Source organism: Ranitomeya imitator, chromosome 6, assembly GCF_032444005.1.
Source record: "Ranitomeya imitator isolate aRanImi1 chromosome 6, aRanImi1.pri, whole genome shotgun sequence".
In the NCBI taxonomy this organism is placed as follows: Eukaryota; Metazoa; Chordata; class Amphibia; order Anura; family Dendrobatidae; genus Ranitomeya; species Ranitomeya imitator.
Window position 1 is genome coordinate 339142177 of NC_091287.1, and position 17537 is coordinate 339159713.

General features: G+C 42.7%; 1 protein-coding gene and 1 long non-coding RNA gene across 3 annotated transcripts in view; both read right to left on the reverse strand.

The window, feature by feature from the left end:
* RIPOR2 (RHO family interacting cell polarization regulator 2) overlaps nt 1–17537 on the reverse strand; it is a 270446-nt gene that overhangs the window by 58273 nt on the left and 194636 nt on the right. For both annotated transcript variants that reach the window (XM_069730892.1, XM_069730893.1), the window contains one exon: nt 598–788. In XM_069730892.1, the coding sequence (XP_069586993.1) occupies nt 598–788 (191 nt within the window). The remainder of the gene's footprint in view (nt 1–597; nt 789–17537) is intronic.
* LOC138642623 (uncharacterized) lies at nt 5303–5727 on the reverse strand. Its single transcript, XR_011314075.1, has 3 exons — nt 5632–5727; nt 5481–5540; nt 5303–5372 (listed from the first exon to the last, which is right to left on the reverse strand). It is a non-coding gene; the product is annotated as an uncharacterized lncRNA (long non-coding RNA).

Sequence of the window (17537 nt, forward strand, 5' to 3'; positions counted from 1 at the left end):
ATATAGCACTAGAACCATCATCAGTTTATAAATATGTCACTAGAACCACCATCAGTACAGGAATATGGCACTAGAACCATCGTCAGTTTTGCTGCAAACTACGGTATTTGTTGCATGAAAGACGTAAAAATATAATACTCATACGTATCCAGTTTTCAAAATGCAGTCTGTTTGGTTTCAATTAAGGTGTCCCGCATTTGGCAGATATCCAATTAGAAACTAAAAAGCCCCCATTATAGCCAAATTAAGCTATATTAACTTCCATGACCAACCTTGGGTCTGATATTTAAAATATAGGATGTCACGGATTAATATAGCCATTTGTCCCTCATTGTGCAAATCGTCGACAAACAGATGGGCATCAGCGAACCTGTTACTTCTGTCTCTGACCCATTTCTTTACTTAGAGGCTGACGGTTCATTGGGAGATTGTGGGGGGGGCGCTAGGTTTCAACTGACTTGGGCACCAAAATACCTTCCCAGCCCTGCTCAGAGGTATAAACTTTCTGACTATCAGCTGGATCTTGCTCTGAGGTGGTGAAAAAAAAGTCTTCCTTGAATCATGCAAACACCAGGTAAGACGCATGCTGCCACTTACCTTGTCTTTTCGATAACCGTGTCTGTGAACACAGAGTCTGCACCGCCACCATTACAAACCGTACCACCACCATCCTCATCAACGTCATCATCATCAAAGTCAGAGGTGTTCAGGAAATCAAAGCTCTCTAAAGCACTCTCAATAGTTAGACTTATACTGGTAGACCTGCTTCGGTTTACAGATGGCTTGCACTGCAAAGGTAGAAGGGATCATTAAGACCAGACACATAGCAAAGCTCAGAAAAGACTAATTGTTACCTTGTAAAATGAGTTTGCGCATGATGTTATGTCTGCAATTTAATTAGAATACATAGAATAAACATTTACCGTTTGCAGATATTTTTCAAAAAGACTAATTTTTGAGCAAGAATTGTTGCATTCTATAAAACAAATCCCACAGGGGTGAGCATGGGCTGAGGTATAGCAGTTTTTTTTTTCAGTTTTGAAAGACAAAGTGTTAAAGGCACACAGTAGTCATCAGTATGTTCGTTATGGTGAGTGACCCAATATTTGCGTATTTGAGGCTGGACTACTAAAGGAGAAAAAAAAAACGATAAAACCAGTGGAATTATTTTTGACACCTACTTGATAAATGGCTTCCTGTACTGTAAAACCCCCGAAGCTGTGAAACATTGGTAAGGAGTACGATTTGCTAGATTTACAGTAGACGCCAGACTCTTGCCGAGTCACTATAAACCAGCAAAGATGTTCTAAGTGGAGCACAGGTGTAGGGTGCACCCGTAATCCATTTGTAGTGTACGTTTGCTGTAGGCACTAGGAGTGCACCAAACGCGCCTATAGGACCAGAGTCACCAAAAGTTCTAAGAAGGTGTCATTTTGACCTCAGTCAGCTTTGCCCCATTTTAGACACTTATGCTCTCAGTAGGACTTCGTTATCTAAAAAATTTGGGCATCATCTTGCCACCATTTATTTGTATAGAAGTCCTGAAAATTGCATATCAAGTATGCCCAGAACTCCATCATAGATGAATGGCGAGCGTGCATGTACGGCCACTTCATTCCCAGTGGCGCAAGACAGGACCTTGTTCTCAAGACCGAAGAAAGTGACAGTGGCGAGACCTGCATCCGTCAGACACGGACATAAATGTCCAAGACAGGATGACCTCTCCGCTGTCAGCCCTCATTTTAGATCCATTTCTTCGCCCTTTCACCCATGTTATTTATGCGCTTTAACACAGCTTTCTTATTTTTAACAGCAGCAAACTTGTTTTTCATGAAAATGAATAAGGATTTACTATGCCCAAAGCATAAGATAATTTTAACCAAACTTTTTCTTTGCTTCCAGTTTAGTTCCCAAACTCTCTTAAAGGGAGTGTGCTACCAGGTTTTTGCTACTTCAACTGAGAGCAACATTATGTAGGGGTAGAGACCCTCATTCTGGTGATTTATCACTTATTGGACTGCTTGCTGTAGTTTTGCTAAAGCTATTGTGTTAAACAGCAGGAGATTATCACTAGAGGACTAGAACACCTGCGGCTATGTAGTCCTCCATCTTCATGAGCTCTGTATAACCCTGCCACAGATTGGTAGTTTTCTGTGTACAATCAGTAGTGTGGGCAGGGTTATACACAGCTCCGCATTCACAGACCGGGCAGATTTGTGGCATATAAAAACAATAATTTTACCAAGACTACAGCAATTAGCAATCAGGATCCCTGCCCCTCAGACTGGGTAGCAAAAGCCTGCTGACAAACGCCCTTTAAAGTGTTTTTTCCAACATAAAGACCTCATTCACATGTCTATTTTAACGTATATGTTCGATCTGCGTTTTCACAAGTAGAACATGTGCCCCATTATAGTCTAGGGCGCCGTTCACATGGCAGTGGTTTTTTTTTTGTGGAAAATAATCATGTAAACATGTTCAATTTCACCAGTCACAGATCAAAATCACTGATACAATCTATGGGTCTGTGATACTGGCAGACCGGTCGCATCACCGATGGTAAAAACGGGCACACAGACCTACACTGCTGGAAATATTATCCAGCACACTAATGAAAATCAAGAAAAAAAAACAAGTCTGAACGAGGCTTAGAAGCGATCACTTCTCCAAAGGACGGATGACAACTTGCAGATGATCTGTAGGAGTCTAACTACCGAGAACAGGGCTCATAAGTGCGCCATTAGAATGGAGCCATGGTTGAGCATATACAACACCACTGCATGGTCTGAGTTCTGGGCGCCAAACTAAGAGGCGGCGGAGGAGTTCGGGTCATGAGATTGGGCTCTGTAAAGCACGGAGATGTGAATGCAGCCTTATTCTCATTTCATGGTGCTAGTCTCAGTTTCCCATGTGGAATTCCCTTCAGATGAGAAATCTATCAAACCTCATTTTACAGCAGCGGTGATGAAAACCTGCATTAAAGTGAATGGGGTTTCCGCAATCCAATTACTGGTAAAGGGATAATAATTTGCTGTAAGGAATATGGAATTCACAGCAAAATCCATATCAGTTCCTGCCTGCGTGAACATAGCCCGAAAGTCTAATACAGTATCATTTAGATCCCACTGCACAGAAGCAACAAGTACAAAACTTACAAAAGCACAAAATATGCAAAACAGAAAAATCGTTATACAAGTATGAAGGAATTAGGGCAGACACGAAGGGACGCAATGAAAAATGAAACTCTGGAAACACGTGTTGGATACTGTTAATATTAAACCCCATATTAAACACAGGGTACAGACATTTTGGGCATATGAGACTTTATTATTCTTCAGTTCCTACAGCGAAGGCCGTTTAATTTTTCTGCCGACATATCGGTGTATTCTTCAATATCACCAATCACTTTTCAGGCGGTATAAGCGACTTGTTGCTTTCTTCTGCCTGTTATGACTTTTTGTGTCTTGCTACTTTCACACACAACCTTTACTTCTTGAAGTAAAAATTATTTGCATTTATTTCGCCATAATCTGAGAGCTGTAACTTTTTACATTACTGGTGATGAAGCTGTGTGAGGGCTTGGTACAAATGAAAACCTCATCCTGAAAAACATTTTAGGGTATATATGAGTATTTATTTTATTATTACCCTTTAATTCGTCTCCTCCCCCCAAAAAAATATAACAAATACAGCAAATTTGACTTTTTTATTCTTTACGGTGTTCACCATAAAAAATATAAATGATGATATTGATATTTAAGCCAGGGTTGTTATGGATATGGCAACACCAACTACGCATGAATTTTTACACAATAAATCGTGATGAGCGAACGTGCGCAGTTAAGGTATTATCTGAGCATGCTTGGGTGCTAATCGAGTGTCTTCAGCATGCAATAATATATTCGAGTCCCTGCACCTGCTCGACAGCCGCAACACATGCAAGGATTGCCTAACAGCTTGCAAAAAAGAAGGCCAAGAGGAGACAAAGGGATCCCGTCAGCAGGATTATGCACAGTAACCTACAAAGTCAGGTCAGTGCCCTTATACGGATTAAAATGATACCTTGGTTGATGAAATCCGTCTTGTGGTTGCTGTTTAACCCCTTTCTGACCTCAGACGGGATAGTACGCCCGAGGTCAGAACCCCCGCTTTGATGCGGGCTCCGGCGGTGAGCCCGCATCAAAGCCGGGACATGTCAGCTGTTTTGAACAGCTGACATGTGCCCGGAATAGCGGCGGGTGAAATCGCGATTCACCCACCGCTATTAACTAGTTAAATGCCGCTGTCAAACGCTGACAGCGGCATTTAACCGGCGCTTCTGGCCGGAAAGGAGTGCACCGCGATCCTTGTCACATGATCGGGGTCAGCGATGCTTCTGCATAGTAACCATAGAGGTCCTTGAGACCTCTATGGTTACTGATCCCGGCTAGCTGTGAGCGCCAACCTGTGGTCGGCACTCATAGCACTCCTGCATTTCTGCTGCATAACAGCGATCTGATGATCACTGCTATGTAGCAGTGGCGATCAAGTTGTGCCAGCTTCTAGCCTCCTATGGAGGCTATTGAAGCATGGCAACAGTAAAAAAAAAAAAAAGTGAAAAAAAAGTGAAAAAAAATATATAAATGTTTAAATCACCCCCCCTTTTGCCCCATTCAAAATAAATCAATAAAAAAAAAATAAAAAAAATCAAACCTACACATATTTGACATCACCGCGTTCAGAATCGCCCGATCAATAAAAAAATAAGCATTAACCTGATCGCTAAACAGCGTAGTGAGAAAAAAATTAGAAACGCCAGAATTACGTTTTTTTGGTCGCCGCGATATTGAATTAAAATGCAATAACGACGATTAAAAGAACGTATCTGCACCAAATTGGTATCATTAAAAACCTCATCTCGGCACGCAAAAAATAAGCCCTCAACCGACCCCAGATCATGAAAAATAGAGACGCTACGGGTATCGGAAAATGGCGCCCTTTTTTTCTTTTTTTTTTTTTTAGCAAAGTTTGGAATTTTTTTTCACCACTTAGATAAAAAATAACCTAGACATGTTAGGCTAGGTTCACATTGCGTCAAGTACATGGCGTCAAACGGATGCGTTAAACGCATGTACAGAAACGGAGCAAAAATATGTGAAATTCGTCGTCACGGTAACGCTAGCGTTAACGCATGTGATCGCGTTTTTTCATTTTGATGTCCGTTTACGAAGTATCCGTTTGTCTGCGTTTGTCACTGTCAATAAAGTTGTTCTTTTTTTTTTGTTGGTAAATATTGGATAGAATATTTCTATTTTATATTTACCACTGGCAGTTGTGGCGACGACAGACGGCTAGGGACCTTTTTTCTTTTTTTGTCCTCCTTGTGCCACAACCTATTGTGTATGTAAAATGTAAAAAAAAATATTTTAACATTAAATAATGTTAACATTCATTGGATCAATAAATTTATGCCTGAAAAATTCAACATGTGTGCTATGTACCTTTGTTGTTTTTGCGTGTTTTTTTGGGGGAGGTCTAACAGCCTTGGGCTCAGAAGACTCCTATTCACAATAAAACAATAAACAGGATTGTTATGCCTAGCTCAATACAATGGAGTTTCACACAACATGGTTTTTTAAAGTGCAAGCCTACCGACTCAGAAGAAAAAATCGCAGACACGCTGCTGCTGCTGACATCTGTATCCGACATCTGTGTGCAACAAAACAATACATTTTTAGTACACACACATCCGACGGACATTACAGACTCCCATGATGTATACAGAGATATATAATATATAGAAATGTACTTACAATTTAGCTACGGCAAAACACTCTGTCACGTGCAGGAGACTTTGTGTGAGTGGGATATTTTAATGGCCGAAGTCACATTTCCTGTCACATGACCACATGTGACCACCTTCAAAAGCTATTAAAACGTGTGGTTCTATTTGGAAATTTTTCATGATTTGCGTCTGACTGCGTTTGCCATAGCCTTCTATGGCAGAATGAACGCTTCCGTTAGTAGTGCGTTAGCTTGGCCGGACCCGAAAACGCTGCAAGCCGCGTTGAAGGTCCGTCAGAAAAAAAACGTTATGTGACAAACGCATACCAATTTAGGGATGCGTCACGATGCGTCAGACAATGCAAGTCTATGGGCGCGTTAGTATGTGCGTTACATTGCGTTTTTACTACTTAAAAACGAGTCCGTTAGACGGACACACCTAGCGCAATGTGAACCCAGCCTTAGGTGTCTATGGACTCGTAATAAAGACACAGATGATTGGCCTCGGGGAGACCAAAACATCCAACACCGCGGAGACACCATCACGTGTTTCTCAACGCAGTGATTCCAGAACACTGCCCCCATCCCTTATGGGAAATATGCAGATGCATGTAAAAAAGCTGCGGAGACACCATCACGTGTTTCTCGACGCAAGCAGTGAATAGCCAGGCCTTTCCCCGGGAAGGAACAACCACGGGAAGGGCAGCATCCTATGAAGGAAAGCCACCTATGCCAAGCATGGTATCCATCCACAGACAGCTGTTTCGGGGTGTTTGCCCCTCATCAGTGTGGAGTAGGAATCTGGCTATTAGGAGCAGTGCCTAGTAAAAAGGCTATAAAGGCACAGATGATTGGCCTCGGGGAGACCAAAACATCCAAACACCTCGGAGACACCATCACGTGTTTCTCAACGCAGTGATTCCAGAACACTGCCCCCATCCCTTATGGGAAAAATGCAGCTGCATGTAAAAAAGCTGCGGAGACACCATCACGTGTTTCTCGATGCAAGCAGTGAATAGCCAGGCCTTTCCCCGGGAAGGAACAACCACGGGAAGGGCAGCATCCTATGAAGGAAAGCCACCTATGCCAAGCATGGTATCCATCCACAGACAGCTGTTTCGGGGTGTTTGCCCCTCATCATTGTGGAGTAGGAATCTGGCTATTAGGAGCAGTGCCTAGTAAAAAGGCTATAAAAGGCAGAGATGATTGGCCTCGGGGAGACCAAAACATCCAACACCGCGGAGACACCATCACGTGTTTCTCAACGCAGTGATGGATACCATGCTTGGCATAGGTGGCTTTCCTTCATAGGATGCTGCCCTTCCCGTGGTTGTTCCTTCCCGGGGAAAGGCCTGGCTATTCACTGCTTGCGTCGAGAAACACGTGATGGTGTCTCCGCAGCTTTTTTACATGCATCTGCATATTTCCCATAAGGGATGGGGGCAGTGTTCTGGAATCACTGCGTTGAGAAATACGTGATGGTGTCTCCGCGGTGTTGGATGTTTTGGTCTCCCCGAGGCCAATCATCTGTGCCTTTATAGCCTTTTTACTAGGCACTGCTCCTAATATCCAGATTCCTACTCCACACTGATGAGGGGCAAACACCCCGAAACAGCTGTCTGTGGATGGATACCATGCTTGGCATAGGCGGCTTTCCTTCATAGGATGCTGCCCTTCCCGTGGTTGTTCCTTCCCGGGGAAAGGCCTGGCTATTCACTGCTTGCATTGAGAAACACGTGATGGTGTCTCCACGGTGTTGGATGTTTTGGTCTCCCCGAGGCCAATCATCTGTGCCTTTATAGCCTTTTTACTAGGCACTGCTCCTAATAGCCAGATTCCTACTCCACACTGATGAGGGGCAAACACCCCGAAACAGCTGTCTGTGGATGGATACCATGCTTGGCATAGGTGGCTTTTCATTCATAGGATGCTGCCCTTCCCGGGGAAAGGCCTGGCTATTCACTGCTTGCATTGAGAAACACGTGATGGTGTCTCCACGGTGTTGGATGTTTTGGTCTCCCCGAGGCCAATCATCTGTGCCTTTATAGCCTTTTTACTAGGCACTGCTCCTAATAGCCAGATTCCTACTCCACACTGATGAGGGGCAAACACCCCGAAACAGCTGTCTGTGGATGGATACCATGCTTGGCATAGGTGGCTTTCCTTCATAGGATGCTGCCCTTCCCGTGGTTGTTCCTTCCCGGGGAAAGGCCTGGCTATTCACTGCTTGCGTCGAGAAACACGTGATGGTGTCTCCGCAGCTTTTTTACATGCATATGGACTCGTAATGACCTGGAGAATCTTAATATCATTTTTAGCATTTAGTGAACCTAGCAAAAAAGCCAAACAAAAAACAAGTGCGGGATTGCACTTTTTTTGCAATTTCACCGCACTTGGAATTTTTTTCCCATTTTCTAGTACATGACATGCTAAAACCAATGATGTCCAACATGTTTCGCAAAAAATAAGCCCTCACATGGCCATATTGACGGAAAAATAAAAAAGTTATGGCTCTGGGAAGGAGGGGAGCGAAAAACGAACACGGAAAAACGGAAAATCCAAGGTCATGAAGGGGTTAATCTTTATTTTCAGTTTTGAGTTAATGATATGCTCGTACCCCAGGTCGGCCTGTGGGGGGTCTCCATGTGGTGCTCTGCTTACTTATGCATCCACATGGCTTATGACAGGGTCAATGATCACTCCAAGAACTGTCCCCTATTTTACATACTGCATACACCATCGTTTGAAAAAAAAAAAAAAAACAACATTAATCACGCAGGCCCCGTAACTGTAGCATGATATGATGTTTAATATGCATATATTCATTATATTTAGGCATTTTGTTTTGTTGGAAAAAATAAAAAATGGTGCTGGTGGTCGCGCAGTAGCATCTATAGCGTTTTGATAGATGCTCCTCTGCAGGAGCCGCCATCTTGATGGAGCCCAATTTTTTTTCTCTAGCAAAATGGCGCAGACGCAGTAGCAGCTATCAAAACATGGTAGATGCTATTGCGCAGGCGCAGCTGGTGGCACCATTTCGATTAAGATATTTTTATTTTTTCCAACAAAACAAAATGCATATAAAATGAATACTAGATGGTGGCCCGATTCTACCGCATCGGGTAGTCTAGAATATGCATGTCCACGTAGTATATTGCCCAGCGACGTAGTATATTGCCCAGCGATGTAGTATATTGCCCAGCCACGTAGTATATTGCCCAGTGACGTATTGCCCAGCCACATAGTATATAGCACAGCCCACGTAGTACAGTATATTGCCCAGCCACATAGTATATAGCAGAGCCACATAGTATATTGCCCAGCCATGTAGTATATAGCAGAGTCACGTAGTATATAGCAGAGCCACGTAGTATATTGCCCAGTCACATAGTATATTGCCCAGTCACATAGTATATTGCCCAGCCACATAGTATATTGCCCAGCCACATAGTATATTGCCCAGCCACATAGTATATTGCCCAGCCACATAGTATATTGCCCAGCCACATAGTATATTGCCCAGCCACATAGTATATTGCCCAGTCACATAGTATATTGCCCAGCCACATAGTATATTGCCCAGTCACGTAGTATATAGCAGAGCTACGTAGTATATTGTCCAGCCACATAGTATATTGCCCAGTCACGTAGTATATTGCCCAGTCACGTAGTATATTGCCCAGTCACGTAGTATATTGCCCAGTCACGTAGTATATTGCCCAGTCACGTAGTATATTGCCCAGTCACGTAGTATATTGCCCAGTCACGTAGTATATTGCCCAGTCACGTAGTATATTGGCCAGCACAGAGCCACGTAGTATAGAGACTTAAAAAACAAAACAAAAAAACATATACTCACCTTCCGAAGGCCCGTTGGAAGTCCTGCTATACTTACAATCCGCCGCCTTTCTCGCTCCTCGCCACGCTCCCGGGATCGCTCCATTGCAAGCGGCAGCTTGTGGTCCCAGCGCTGGTGTGAGCAGGACCTATGATGACATCGCGGTCACATGACCGTGACGTCATGGCAGGTCCTTGTCGCACACCAGCGCTGGGATGGGAGCGGAAGCTGCCGCTTGCAATGGAGTGGTCCGGGGAGCGTGGCAAGGAGCGAGAAAGGAGACGGAGGAGGAGTATAGCAGGTTTTTTTTTTTTTTCTTTTTAATTATTTTTAACATGACATATTTTTACTATTGATGCTGCATAGGCAGCATCAATAGTAAATAGTTGGGGACACACAGGGTTAATAGCAGCGGTAACGGAGTGCGTTACACCGCGGGCCGTTACCGCTGCCATTAACCCTGTGTGAGCGGTGAGTGGAGGGGATTATGGAGTGGGCGCCGGGAAGTGAGTGCAGGGGAGTAGGGGAAGGACTAATCGGACTGTGCCCGTCGCTGATTAGTCACGGCAGCCATGACAGGCAGCTGCCGAGACCAATCAGCGAACGAATAACCGTGACAGAAGGACAGACAGACGGAAGTGACCCTTAGACAATTATATATATATATAGATATGCCTGTTATACATCGTATCATGCTACAGCACAGGCATGATTAGTGTTGTTTTTTTTCTTCCAAACAATAGTCTATGCAGTGTGTAAAATATGGGGCAGGTCAGTGAGGGATCAGTGAGCTGTTATAAGCCATACAGATGAATATACAGGTAGGAGCACTTGGAGCAGTGACCCCTAAGTTGGAAGAATGGCTACAACAGATCCCAGGAGCAACTGTCCAGAAAAGCGCAATGCTGGGAACAAGTAAGATCTTGCGCAGAACCCTCAAACTCCCAAGCCTCTGGTAGAGGACCCAAGAATTAGAAAGAAACATGATTCCTAGTGTTGTGATCACCATTATTATTGGAATAGCTGTGACAGCAAAAAAAAAAAAAAAAAGTCAGATTTCCCATTTAATTTCTCTCTCCTCTGATGTGATCGCAAGAAATGGGGTCCCCCGTTCACGCCTCCCTGTACCATCGGTGTCCCTACATCCCTTTGTGTAGTTCCCCAGCATCTTCTGGGAAGAAAATGGCGTGAGCATGCGCAGTGCGCCCACTGACATCTGAGGGTAGGCACCTATTGGTTCATTTTGAACACTGTGATAGGGCCTATCACAGTAATCAAAATAAAAAAAAAATAGTAACTCAAACCCCCCTTTATTACCCCCTTAGTTAGGTAAAAATAATAAAATAAAAAAGTATTAATTTCCATTTTTCCATTAGGGTTAGAGTTGGTCTAAAGTTAGGGCTGGGCTAAAGTTATGGTAGGGTTATGTTGGGGCTAAAGTTAGGGTTGGGCTAGGTTGGGGTTACACTTAGGTTTGTGGTTAGGGATGGGATTAGGGTAAGGGGTGTGTTGGGGTTAGGGCTGTGATTAGGGTTACGGGGTGCGTTGGGGTTAGGGTTGGAGTTAGAATTGGGGGGTTCCACTGTTTAGGTACATCGGCGGTCCTCCAAACGCGACATGGCGCCACCACTGATTCCAGCCAATTTTGCGTTCAAAAAGTCAAGCGGTGCTCCCTCCCTTCTGAGCCCTGCAATGCACCCAAACAGTGGTTTACCCCCACAAATGGGGTATTTGTGTACTCAGGGGAAATTGCACAACAAATATTGTGGTCCATTTTCTCCTGATACCCTTGTGAAAATAAAAAAAAATTGGTTCCAAACTACATTTTTAGTGTAAAAAGTAAAATTCATTTTTATAAATAAAGTTATTTTTTTCCTTCCATATTGCTTTAGTTCTCATGAAGCACCTGAGGGGTTAATTAACTTCTTGAATGTGGTTTTGCGCACCTTGTGGGGTACAGTTTTTAGAATGGTGTCACTTTTGGGTATTTTACATTGACCACCTAAACTAACTTCAAAATGTGATATGGTCCTTAAAAAAATGGTTTTGCAAATTTTGTTGGAAAATGAGAAATTGCTGGTCATTTTTTAACCCTTATAACTTATAAATTATGTTTCCAAAATTGTGCTGATGTAAAGCTGACATGTGGGAAATTAACTATTACCGTAACTATTTTGTGTGACACCCCCCTCTGATTTAAGGGTACAAGAATTAAATGTTGAAAATTGCAAAATTTTCTAAATTTTTGCCAAATTTCCATTGTTTTTTTTCATAAATAAACACAAGCCATATCAAAGAAATTTTACCACTAACATGAAGTACAATATGTCACAAAAAAAAAAACACAGTCTCAGAAGCAGTGAGAGCCGTTGAAGCGTTCTAGAACTATAACTTCATAAAGTGACAGTGGTCAGAATTGTAAAAATTGGCCTGGTCATTAAGTGCCAAATTGGCTCTGTCACTAAGGGGTTAATCAACAAAGGTATCATTTTAATCAGTATAACAGCGCCTTTAGTGATCTACAACGGTCTAGTTTACTGAGCAAGATCCTGCTGACAGATTCTCTTTAAATAGCAGTCTAAAAATATCTGAAGGGTTGTCACGATGTAGAGGGATCATCCTTTTTCTCATTTGCACATGAATACGCAACAAGCAATGGAATGAAGAAAAAAAGGGAGAAACACATTTTTTGACAGTGAGGGTGATCAAAGAGTGGAACAGGCTGCCACGAGAGATGGCAAGTTCTCTTTCAATGGAAGTCTACAAACAGAGGCTGGACAGACATCTGTGAGATGATTTAGTGAATCTTGCATTGAGCAGAGGTTGGACACGATGACCCTGTAGGTCCCTTCCAACTCTCAACATTCTATGCAGCCTCGGGGACTCAAACATTTTCCAAGCACGCTCAGATAACACCTTGTCCAAGCACGTTCATGCATCACTAATAAATAGTTTTACCATTCAATTAAATTGAGAGGTGTAGTTTGTAAAATGGGGTCCCTTATGAGGGGTTCTGTTACCTCATGGGCTCTCCCAGTGGGTCATGGCACCTGCAAACAATAACCGTACAATCTGGCGCTCCTTGCCTTCTGAGCTTTGCACTGCCTGAAAAATATTTCCTGATTACATGTAGTGTGTTGGCGCACTCAGGAACAAATAGACCTCAGTTTGTTGTAAAAAAAAAAAAAAACCCAAAACCCTATTAACCCTTAGAAAAATTAAAAACTTGGGGCTAAAACAACATTTTCGTTGTAAAAATGTAATTTATTCTTTCTTCACTCAATGATATAAAATTCTGTGAGGCACATGTGGTGTCAAAATGTGCACTGTCCCCTATATGAATTCAATAGGAGTGTACTTTTAAAATGGGTTCACATACAGGGGGTTTCTCTTGTTCTGGCACCTCAGGGGCTCTGCCAATGTGACATGGCACCCTCAAACCATTCCAGCAAAATCTGAATTCCAAGATGGCGCCTCTTCCCTTCTGAGCTTTGCACTGTGCCTCAAATGTAGCATTCCCCCACATATAGGGTATCACTATACTCAGGAGAAATTGCACAACAAATTGTATTGTGCAGTTTCCCCTGTTACCCTTATAAAAATGCTAAATTTGGGGCCAAAATAACATTTTTATGAGAAAAATTAGATTTTTATTTTCAAGCCTCAACGTTATAAACTTTCTGTGAGGCACCTGGGGGATCAAGGTGTTCATCACACATCTAACTACATTCGTTTAAGGGTCTAGTTTCCAAAATGGGGTCATTTGTGGCGGGTTTCCACAGTTTAGGCACATCAGGGGCTCTCCAAATAGGACATGACATCCACTATTGATTCCAGGAAATATTACATTCAAAAAGCCAAATGACGTTCCTTCTCTTCCGAGCCCAAACAGTAGTTTTCACCCTCATTATGGGGTATCGGGGTACTCAGGAGAAATTACACTACAAACTGTATGGTGCAATTCCTCCTGTCACCCTTATGAAAATGCGATTTTTGGGGCTAAAAACATTTGTAGGGAAAATTTGTTTTTATTTTTACGGCTCAATGTTATAAACTTCTGTGAAGGAACTGATGGTTCAATGTGCTCACTACACATCTGGATCAGTTCCCTGAAGATTCTAGTTTCCAAAATGATGTCACTTGTGGGGGATTTGCGCTGTCTAGGCACATCAGAGGCCAATTGTTCAAGCAAGTATTGCATTCAAAAATTCAAATGACGCTCCTTCCCTTCCGAGCCCTGCTGCGCACGCCCAATGGTTTTCACCCTCATATGGGGTATCGGCATGCCCAGGAGATATTACACACCAAGTTTTGGGGTCCATTATTTCCTGTTACCCTTGTCAAGATAAAGTTTGTATCTGAAGTAAATTTTTTGTGAAAAAAAAAAAAGTTAAAAATGTTGTTGGTTTTGAGCACCTTCAGGGAGTTTTTAGAATGGTGCCACTTTTGGGGATTTTCTATCATATAGATCCCTTAGGCTATATTCACACTTAGCGGTTTTTACCGCGGAACCGCCGCGATTTTGATGCTGCGGGTCCGCAGCAGTTTCCATAGCGTTTACAGTAACATGTAAACCCTATGGAAACCGCAAACCGCTGTGCACATGCTGCGGGAAAAACCGCGCGGGAACGCAGCGGTTTACAACCCGCAGCATGTCACTTCTTTGTGCAGAATCGCTGCGATTCTGCACCCATAGGAATACATTGAACCGCTTACTTCCCGCATGGGGCTGTGCCCACGTTGCGGGAAGTAAGCGGATAATGTGCGGGTGGTACCCGGGGTGGAGGAGAGGAGACTCTCCTCCAGGCCCTGGGAACCATATTTGGGGTTAAAAAATAAAAAATCTGGTTATACTCACCCTCTGATGTCCGGAGCTCCTGGGCGCTGCACGCGGCCGTCCGGTCAGAGTTGCTGTGCGACCAGGACCTGCGGTGACGTCGCGGTCACATGACCGTGACGTCACGAAGGGTCCTTCTCCCACAGCATCTTTGGAACCGGACTGCCGGGTGCAGCGCCCAGGAGATCCGGACATCAGAGGGTGAGTATAACCAATTTTTATTATTTTTAACATTACTATTGATGCTGCATATTGCTGCATATGCAGCATCAATAGTATAGGCGGAAACCCGCAGCGGAAAACGCGGAACAAACCGCGATAAATCTGCAGGGAGAACCGCAGTTGTTTTGCCCTGCAGATTTATCAAATCCGCTGCGGGAGAACCCGCAGGGACCCGACGCAAGGTGTGAACATAGCCTTAAAGTGACTGGGACTTCAAATGTGATGTGGTCCCTAAAAAAAAAAAAATAAAAATAAAAATGGTTTTGGAAATTTTGTTGCAAAAATGAAAAAAAAATAAATAAAAAAAAAATCGGAAGGTTTTTAACCCTTATAACTTCCTAACAAAAAAAAAAAAAATTGGCTCCAAAATTGTGCTGATGTAAAGTAGACATGTGGGAACTGTTACTTATTAACTATTTTGTGTGACATATCTGTGTGATTTAAGGGCATGAAAATTCAAAGTTGGAAAATTGCAAAATTTTCTAAATTTGTCATTTTCTCTTTACAAATAAAGGCAACGCATGTGGAAGAAATTTCACCACCATCCTGAAGTACAATATGTCATGAAAAAACAGTCTCAGAATCAGTGGGATTTGTTGAAGCGTTCCAGAGAGTTATTACCTGACACAGTGACAGTGGTCAGAATTGTGAAAATTGGCCTGGTCATTAATGTGCAAACCACCTTCGGGGGTAAAGGGGTAAAAGTCCCCTAAGGCTAAGTTCACTCCCTTTTCCCCAATAAAAAAATAAAAATAAATAATAATAATCAAAAAAAAAAAAAAAAAAAAAAAGATGGTTTATTGGCTGCTGCAACATTGCAAAAAATGCAATAAAAGGTGATCAAAACGTTATACCTACCCCAAACATGGTAACAATAAAAATGTTGGTTAAGGGAACTAAAGACAAACCATCGCACAGCTCCAGCAACAAAAATGGATAACGTTACAGTCTTGGAAAATGTCCCTCAAGCCAATTTTTTTGTATTTCCAATTTTTTTCCGCCACTTAAAGAAAAACAAAAACTATGCAGGTTTTATATCTCAGTTATTGTAATGACCTGGAGAATCATACTGCCAGGTCAATTTTTCCATATAGTGAACATGGTACATAATAAACCCAAACAAACAATTCTGGAATTGTGCTTTTTCATTATTTTGCCACATTTAGAATTTATTCCCGCTTTCCAGTACATTACATGAGAAAAGTATGGAGTCAAGCAAAAGTACAAAGCGTCCCGCAAAAAAAAAAAAAAACAAGCCCTCATATGGCTATGTTAGCAGAAAAAGAAAAGCGTTATGGCTCTTAGGGCTCATCTCCACTTGAGTGAGAAAAAAACGGTCCGATCTACGGACCGAAAAAACTGATATAACGTCTGCGAGTGCCATGCGAGTGTCATGCGATTTTTTTATCGCAACATCCGTATTGCTGTCCGATTTTTACGCACGGGTCTCCTTTGAAAAGCCGGTAATTCAGCGCAGAGTACAGTAAAATCACACTGACAGGTTAGATTAGAATAGATATATACACATAGAATAGGTATATATACATACATATATATATACACACACACATATATATATATATATATATATATATATATATATATATATATACAGTGGGGCAAAAAAGTATTTAGTCAGTCAGCAATAGTGCAAGTTCCACCACTTAAAAAGATGAGAGGCGTCTGTAATTTACATCATAGGTAGACCTCAACTATGGGAGACAAACCGAGAAAAAAAAATCCAGAAAATCACATTGTCTGTTTTTTTATCATTTTTTTTGCATATTATGGTGGAAAATAAGTATTTGGTCAGAAACAAACAATCAAGATTTCTGGCTCTCACAGACCTGTAACTTCTTCTTTAAGAGTCTCCTCTTTCCTCCACTCATTACCTGTAGTAATGGCACCTGTTTAAACTTGTTATCAGTGTAAAAAGACACCTGTGCACACCCTCAAACAGTCTGACTCCAAACTCCACTATGGTGAAGACCAAAGAGCTGTCAAAGGACACCAGAAACAAAATTGTAGCCCTGCACCAGGCTGGGAAGACTGAATCTGCAATAGCCAACCAGCTTGGAGTGAAGAAATCAACAGTGGGAGCAATAATTAGAAAATGGAAGACATACAAGACCACTGATAATCTCCCTCGATCTGGGGCTCCACGCAAAATCCCACCCCGTGGGGTCAGAATGATCACAAGAACGGTGAGCAAAAATCCCAGAACCACGCGGGGGGACCTAGTGAATGAACTGCGGAGAGCTGGGACCAATGTAACAAGGCCTACCATAAGTAACACACTACGCCACCATGGACTCAGATCCTGCAGTGCCAGACGTGTCCCACTGCTTAAGCCAGTACATGTCCCGGCCCGTCTGAAGTTTGCTAGAGAGCATTTGGATGATCCAGAGGAGTTTTGGGAGAATGTCCTATGGTCTGATGAAACCAAACTGGAACTGTTTGGTAGAAACACAACTTGTCGTGTTTGGAGGAAAAAGAATACTGAGTTGCATCCATCAAACACCATACCTACTGTAAAGTATGGTGGTGGAAACATCATGCTTTGGGGCTGTTTCTCTGCAAAGGGGCCAGGACGGCTGATCCGGGTACATGAAAGAATGAATGGGGCCATGTATTGTGAGATTTTGAGTGCAAACCTCCTTCCATCAGCAAGGGCATTGAAGATGAAACGTGGATGGGTCTTTCAACATGACAATGATCCAAAGCACACCGCCAGGGCAACGAAGGAGTGGCTTCGTAAGAAGCATTTCAAGGTCCTGGAGTGGCCTAGCCAGTCTCCAGATCTCAACCCTATAGAAAACCTTTGGAGAGAGTTGAAAGTCCGTGTTGCCAAGCGAAAAGCCAAAAACATCACTGCTC